Source organism: Halichoeres trimaculatus, unplaced genomic scaffold, assembly GCF_033239565.1.
Source record: "Halichoeres trimaculatus isolate MK-OKI-2021-1 unplaced genomic scaffold, fHalTri1.1 fHalTri1_scaffold_9, whole genome shotgun sequence".
Taxonomy (NCBI): domain Eukaryota; kingdom Metazoa; phylum Chordata; class Actinopteri; order Labriformes; family Labridae; genus Halichoeres; species Halichoeres trimaculatus.
In genome coordinates, this window is record NW_027437188.1 from 20,363,814 (window position 1) to 20,370,615 (window position 6,802).

The 6,802-nt window shown below is 42.7% G+C and overlaps 1 protein-coding gene across 5 annotated transcripts in view; it reads left to right on the forward strand.

The window, feature by feature from the left end:
• The window catches only part of trip12 (thyroid hormone receptor interactor 12), a 29,735-nt gene extending 23,372 nt beyond the window's left edge, over nt 1-6,363 (forward strand). For all 5 annotated transcript variants that reach the window (XM_074679129.1, XM_074679132.1, XM_074679133.1 and 2 more), the window contains 18 exons: nt 101-292; nt 389-540; nt 649-806; nt 951-1,024; nt 1,170-1,369; nt 1,609-1,736; nt 1,890-2,041; nt 2,196-2,338; nt 2,454-2,610; nt 2,754-2,852; nt 2,958-3,072; nt 3,242-3,396; nt 3,613-3,777; nt 3,878-4,042; nt 4,130-4,243; nt 4,341-4,435; nt 4,627-4,730; nt 4,891-6,363. In XM_074679129.1, coding sequence (XP_074535230.1) covers nt 101-292; nt 389-540; nt 649-806; nt 951-1,024; nt 1,170-1,369; nt 1,609-1,736; nt 1,890-2,041; nt 2,196-2,338; nt 2,454-2,610; nt 2,754-2,852; nt 2,958-3,072; nt 3,242-3,396; nt 3,613-3,777; nt 3,878-4,042; nt 4,130-4,243; nt 4,341-4,435; nt 4,627-4,730; nt 4,891-5,087 — 2,565 coding nt within the window. In that variant the 3' untranslated portion in view covers nt 5,088-6,363. The remainder of the gene's footprint in view (nt 1-100; nt 293-388; nt 541-648; nt 807-950; nt 1,025-1,169; nt 1,370-1,608; nt 1,737-1,889; nt 2,042-2,195; nt 2,339-2,453; nt 2,611-2,753; nt 2,853-2,957; nt 3,073-3,241; nt 3,397-3,612; nt 3,778-3,877; nt 4,043-4,129; nt 4,244-4,340; nt 4,436-4,626; nt 4,731-4,890) is intronic.
• The last annotated feature ends 439 nt before the right edge of the window (nt 6,364-6,802 follow it).

The following is a 6,802-nucleotide window of genomic DNA, read 5'->3' on the forward strand; positions in this document are numbered from 1 at the left end:
TAGACAAACAGATGGCTGAAGAAGCACCTCTTGGCTTAAAATTTCAAAAATGTAACCTGCAATCCGTTTTCTGATCATTTTATGTTTTCTGTTATTTCAGGTGGATGGAGGCATGGAGTGCCTGGTGGAGATCTCCAGTATTGTATCAGAATCTGACGTGTCGTCGTTTGAAATTCAGCACAGCGGGCTGGTGAAGCAGCTCCTGGTATACCTGACATCAAACAGTGACAGGGACTTACTCAGCCGAGATGTGCGGCTCAAGAGGTTCCTCCACGTGTTCACAGGCTGTCCGGTGAGGGACCCGACTAGAACATGTGTATGTCATTACTTTGACTGTCTAATATTTCCAGGCTAAAACATTTGCTTTTTCTCCTGTTTGATTTTCAAGGTTCCTGGTATGGAACCTATAGGGCGTCTGGACCCAGCAGAGAACGGGCCGTACTTGGCCCTGGTGCACAAAATGAACAGCTGCCTGAGCCAAATGGAGCAGTTCCCTGTCAAAGTGCATGACTTCCCCAGTGGCAACGGCAATGGCAGCAGGTCAGTGGTTTTATTTTTGACTGAAATAACTTCATACCTGCATAATCAGGTACTTCGAAACTGCTTTGTAAACATCTTTAAAAATGTTGTTTTAATTTGTCACTACAGGGGCTCTCAGGCACTGAAATTCTTCAACACACACCAGCTCAAGTGTCAGCTGCAGAGACACCCAGATTGCACTAATGTTAAACAGTGGAAAGGCGGCCCTGTGAAGATAGACCCCTTGGCCCTTGTGCAAGCCATTGAGAGATATCTTGTTGTCAGAGGTTTGGAACTGTTATTTTATGAGTAGAGGATGTTGTAAAGAAGCATTACATGTTTGCTATTTTACCAGTTTCTCTCTTTGAACTAATATGAGCTTAGTGTTTGTTGCTGTTTCATGAGATTATAATTTAAATCTTGTCTTTCAGGATACGGCCGAATCAGAGAAGAAGATGAAGACAGTGACGATGACGGTTCAGATGATGAAATAGACGAATCACTGGTGTGTCATTTTGTTCAAGCCAGATTAACCTCACGCTAGAATCTATTGGTCACTTCTGTTTTTTTTTTGGTTTTTGACCAGTTCAATAATGTAAATAACTGTATATATGAAACTTTTAACTGAATATCATCGTTTCTTTTCTCAGGCGGCACAATTCTTGAATTCTGGCAGTGTGCGTCACAGACTACAGTTCTACATAGGTGACCACCTGTTACCTTACAACATGACAGTATACCAAGCTGTGCGGCAGTACAGTCTTCAAGCAGAAGAAGAAAGGGAGTCGACGGATGATGAAGCAAACCCACTCGGGCGAGCTGGCATCTGGACCAAAACGCACACAATATGGTAAAGATTTATCCTTATTTTGAACCCGATTCCTTTTATTCCAGCATTGGGACAACTGTTTAAGATTTGATTGACTCCCATTAGCTAGTCATTGTGTCTATTTAAAGCAATTAAGTTTTCCTTTACAAGTTCAGTTACTCAGTCTTGCAATAAGGGTAATGACTCCCATTGAGCCACTGTCCTTTGAACAAAGTCTAAAGAGAAGGACAGAAACAAAATGTGCTGTCTTGTATCGACAGGTATAAACCTGTGAGAGAGGATGAGGATGGCAGCAAAGATGCTGTCGGCGGAAAGAGGGGCCGAGCCCAGACTGCTCCCACCAAAACCTCACCTCGCAACGCCAAGAAGCAGGATGAGCTGTGGCATGGTGAGAATTAATCAATCCTCAATCATATGTTACAAATAAAGCATCACTTTATTTCTGTGAGGGTCCTCAGCGTCTCTTCAGTACAGGAAGGCAGGCTCCAAGGGGAAAAGGTTGTACTGTCAGCCTCTTACACTCCTCTCTCTTCCCCTCCAGATGGTGTGTGTCCCAGTGTCCTGAATCCCTTAGAGACATACCTCACTTCGGAGCCACCGGAGACTATAACTTTTGATGACCCCTCTTTAGAGGTCAACCTGCTGCTGAGGGTGCTGCACTCCATCAGTAGATACTGGTTCTACTTGTACGAAGTAAGTCTGTCTCTCTTCAGGAAACACAAGAGGACAGTTCGTGCATATGTTGTAAAGTGTTGGAAAAATTATGGATTTTATGAATTGAGATTTAAAGAATTATAAGAAGGCATGGCATGAAGTAAAACTGACCCATTTTTCTTTTTTTTTGCAGAATGCTGTGTGTAAGGAAATCATTCCTACCAGTGAGTTTATAAACAGTAAGCTGACAGCCAAAGCTAACCGTCAGCTACAAGACCCGCTGGTCATTATGACGGGAAACATCCCTACTTGGCTCATTGAGCTTGGAAAGACCTGGTAAGGGCTAACTTTGACTGAAAGACAAAAGAAAAAAATCTTTTCCATAAAGTCCAGCTTTACTAGAAAAAAAAAAATGTGTTGATGTGTTGTTGTTTTTTCCTTTTCTCTGCAGCCCCTTCTTCTTCCCCTTCGACACCCGGCAGATGTTATTCTATGTAACTGCCTTTGATCGCGACAGAGCCATGCAGCGTCTGCTGGACACAAATCCAGAGATCAACCAATCAGATTCTCAGGACAGCAGAGTTGCACCACGTCTTGACAGGAAGAAGGTGCTTGTGTTGTCATGTTTTACTTCAATGTTCATGTTATACATCTGGGATTACTTTAGATAAAAATTTGGATCATTTATTGTTTCCAGTTTAGTCAACATCAAACTTTACAGTCCCTTGTCTCTTTGTTTTCCTTCCTTCAGAGGACGATAAACCGTGATGAGCTTTTAAAACAGGCGGAGTCTGTGATGCAGGATCTTGGCAGCTCCAGGGCAATGCTAGAGATTCAGTACGAGAACGAGGTACGATTAGCACGATTATTTAACATACCGATCACTTTCCACATGCAAATTTAACCTCAGAGTTTGGATGTGAGGAAAGAAAACCTGACTCTAATCGTCTTTCAGGTGGGCACGGGTCTCGGCCCCACCCTTGAGTTTTATGCTCTGGTGTCTCAGGAGCTCCAGCGGGCTGACCTTGGCCTGTGGAGGGGAGAAGAGGTCACACTGGCCAATCCTAAAGGTAATTTATTTCACAGCCTACACCTTCAACCCCAGAGGTGATACAAGGACAGCCAGTTGTTTGCTTTTACTCCTGTAATGGTTGGATGTATTTGTTGACATGTTGAAGGTGTAAATGTGCTGATTATGTCTGACTTGGTCTCATGGTTCTTGTATCTCTGCTCACACAGGAAGCCAAGAGGGAACTAAGTACATGTTTAGCACCAGAGGACTGTTTGCCGTCCCCTTTGGCAGGACAACCAAACCAGCACACATAGCCAAAATAAAAATGAAGTTCCGTTTCTTAGGAAAATTAATGGCCAAAGCCATTATGGACTTCAGACTGGTAAGTCTCACTGAGCACCCCCTCCCCCAAGTAAAGTGATTATACCTGAGATGACATTCATGATATTTTGCAGCTTTTAAAAAAAGTTTTGTAACCCTTTTCTGCTTTTTTTTGTTTCTTTTTTTGCTCCCATCTCTTCCTTCATTTCTTTTTAACCAACTTTAAAACCTCTTCCCCTCCTTCTTCTCCTCTTCCTTCTCCTCCTCCTCTCTCCAGCTGGACCTGCCCTTGGGGCTGCCATTTTATAAGTGGATGCTACGACACGAGATGTCTATAAGCTCCCACGACCTGGTGAACATTGACCCTGGTGTGGCCAAGTCCATCCAGCACTTGGAGGATATACTCCGCCAGAAGAAGAGGCTGGAACAGGACCGATCACAGGTGAGGCACAGCTCAGAGGTCTTCTGTGGCTGTGGAGTAACACGTCACGAATGTCTCTCACCGATCCTGTTTATGTTAACCTTTGTCTTGTTTGTAACAGACGAGGGAGACCCTGCAACAGGCACTGGAGAGCCTGAACATGAACGGCTGCTCAGTGGAGGACCTGGGCTTGGACTTCACCCTTCCCGGATTCCCAAACATTGAGCTGAAAAAGGGCGGCAAAGACGTCCCAGTCACAATCTACAACCTGGAGGAATACCTCAGGGTATAGAAACACACATTATCCATCTCATCACTCTCTTTGCTTGTGCTTTTCCACTTATGGTAACTGTTTCCCTTTCTCTTCCTGCAGTTGGTGGTGTACTGGACTTTAAATGAAGGAGTGTCCAGACAATTTGAGTCATTTAGGGAAGGCTTTGAGTCTGTCTTCCCCCTGCATCACCTGCAGTATTTCTACCCAGAGGAGGCAAGTCCATTTGATGATTCTTTTTCTTCGCTTTAATGGTTTAAAGTTTTCCCTTTTCACCTTTTTCTCTTCTTAAATTCTGCTTCTCTCTCTGTAGCTGGACCAGTTGTTGTGTGGCAGTAAGTCAGAGACGTGGGATGTCAAGACACTGATGGAGTGCTGTCGACCCGACCACGGCTACACACATGACAGGTGAGAGCAAACAAAAATGTGACAGTCACAAAAACTTTAGGATCATCCTGATCGTACACTTCATTATTCTCTGATCAGCAGAACTGACAGAAAAAACAATTTTATTCAGTGTGCAGTACAAAAGAATCCTTTTCCTGGCTTCTTTGCAGCATTTTGACATATTTGATGCTTATGGTATCCTTTTTTTGCAGCCGTGCTGTACGTTTCCTGTTTGAAGTGTTGAGCAGCTTCGATGCCGAGCAGCAGAGACTCTTCCTTCAGTTTGTCACAGGAAGCCCCAGACTGCCCGTTGGAGGTGAGTCATCTCAGATGAGAGTCAACTTCAAAGTCATTATAGGAGCATTTCCAAACAGCAGGAGACAGAAATCCCTGACCTACAATCACCAGCTATAAGACACGTTAGATATTTTCCATCTCTCTGCCAGGCACTTTGCAACTTTTTCTCCTTGTGTCAGGTTTCCGGAGCCTGAATCCCCCTCTGACGATTGTGAGGAAGACATTCGAGTCAACAGAAAACCCAGACGACTTCCTCCCCTCAGTCATGACCTGTGTCAACTACCTGAAGCTGCCTGACTACTCCAGCATAGAGACCATGCGAGAGAAACTGTTGATTGCGGCCCGCGAAGGCCAGCAGTCTTTCCACCTTTCCTGATCTCTCCACATCTCACATTAAAATGCCTTCTACAGCGACTGATGAAATCATGACTTCCTTCTTAGTTTTTTTGTAATCACATACATCAAGGCTATGTGTACAGCCTTCTTGTTAGAGAAAGCAGCTTGCAGAAAAATTAAGACTTTAAATATATATTTGCTGCCCCTGTCTCTCAAAAAAAGTATAAAAAATAAAAAAATGGAAGGGTGTTCCATGACTCACAGAACTTAAAATATAAAAAGAGAGTCAAACTTATATCAGTAGTTGAGTAATGTTAAAAAAGATGAAAACATCTGGGTGACATTTTAAATTGCATTGCTATGTGATATTTAAAAAAGGGACGTCTCCTCTCCTGAGTGGTGGACAGCGTCAATGGGTGTGGGGGAGGATGGGGCTGGGAGGGAGGGGGGCGGGGTCCGTCGAGCAAGCTAGGTTTACTTTAGCTCCAAAGATCATTTGTACAGACAAATTTGCAGACTTTGCTCATTCTACACATTTGATAGAATAGCTCTTTGTTCTCATGTCTCTTCCCCTCAGTTTGTCTGTTCGCATTTTCTTCTGTATTATATCGGCCCCCGGTTTGTGTGTTGCATTTTGGTTCGGCTTTCTCCCCCAGTGTGTCTTTTTGCTTAAAGTTGTGGAAACGAGAGTTGCAGTTGGTTGAATGCGGGTAGTGATGAGCGCATATTATCTTTTTTTTTTTTTTCTCCCCCCCTCTACCCGAGTTGAGATTGTGTTCTGGCCTCCCTTATTCTAGAGAGCTTCAGCTCAGACGAAGAGTTGTAACCAATGTGTTGATCAGGTAAATTTGTTTTGCTCTTATTTTGATAGAGTTTAGCGTCTTTCTGTTGGGCCCTACCGGATGTGTAGGGTTTTCTTGGTAGACCAAGCTCTGAGCAACCCTCAACACATAATGTAGCTGGGCACAAAATTTGGCTGGTCGCATTTTATCGTTTCATGGCCAGATAGCATTTCAAGTTCATTTATGGAATAAAGTTTATATGCAGTTTCACACCCTGTTTGAGGTGGGAATGTCTGCTTTACTTTTTTTAATTTTCTATATTGTCTTTATTTCTTGCTGTAGTTGATTATTATTATTTTTTTTCTTTGCACTGCTGGCTTGGAACAAACCGTGGTGTGCACCTGCAGTCTGTGGCCAGGGGAGGGCGCCACTGTATGTTCTCCTGGCCCAATCGTTCATGTGCTGGTTTCTAAGATCTGCAATAATTTACTGCATCAGGTTCATGTTTTTACCTGAACATAAATAAAGTAACTGTTTGACTCATCCTTGTTAATTGTTTTATTTATCCCTCCTTCCATCTTGATTTTTTTTTCTTTAATCAAACTCTCTGCAGGTTCCAGTCACAAAGGGTCTACATGCTGTTTCTTTGTGGTGCTATGAATCTACCAGCTTTTACTTTTTTCAGTTAGCTTGTTCTACAGAGGAAATTATCATGTAAAGAACTTTAAGGTTTGAATGTTGTGAAAACTCCTCTTAAAGTTTGGAAGTAATTTCGTCTTTTTTATTTTAGGTAAACAGTTTATCCTGAAAGTATTCACAGCACTTTAGTTTCCCACATTAAGTTACAGACACATTCCAAAATGGAATAAAATTGTTTTTTTTTTCCTTCAGAGTTCCACACATAACACCCCAAAATGACAATGTGAAAAAAGATTCTTTTTGAATTTTTTGCAAATTTACTACAGATAAAAAA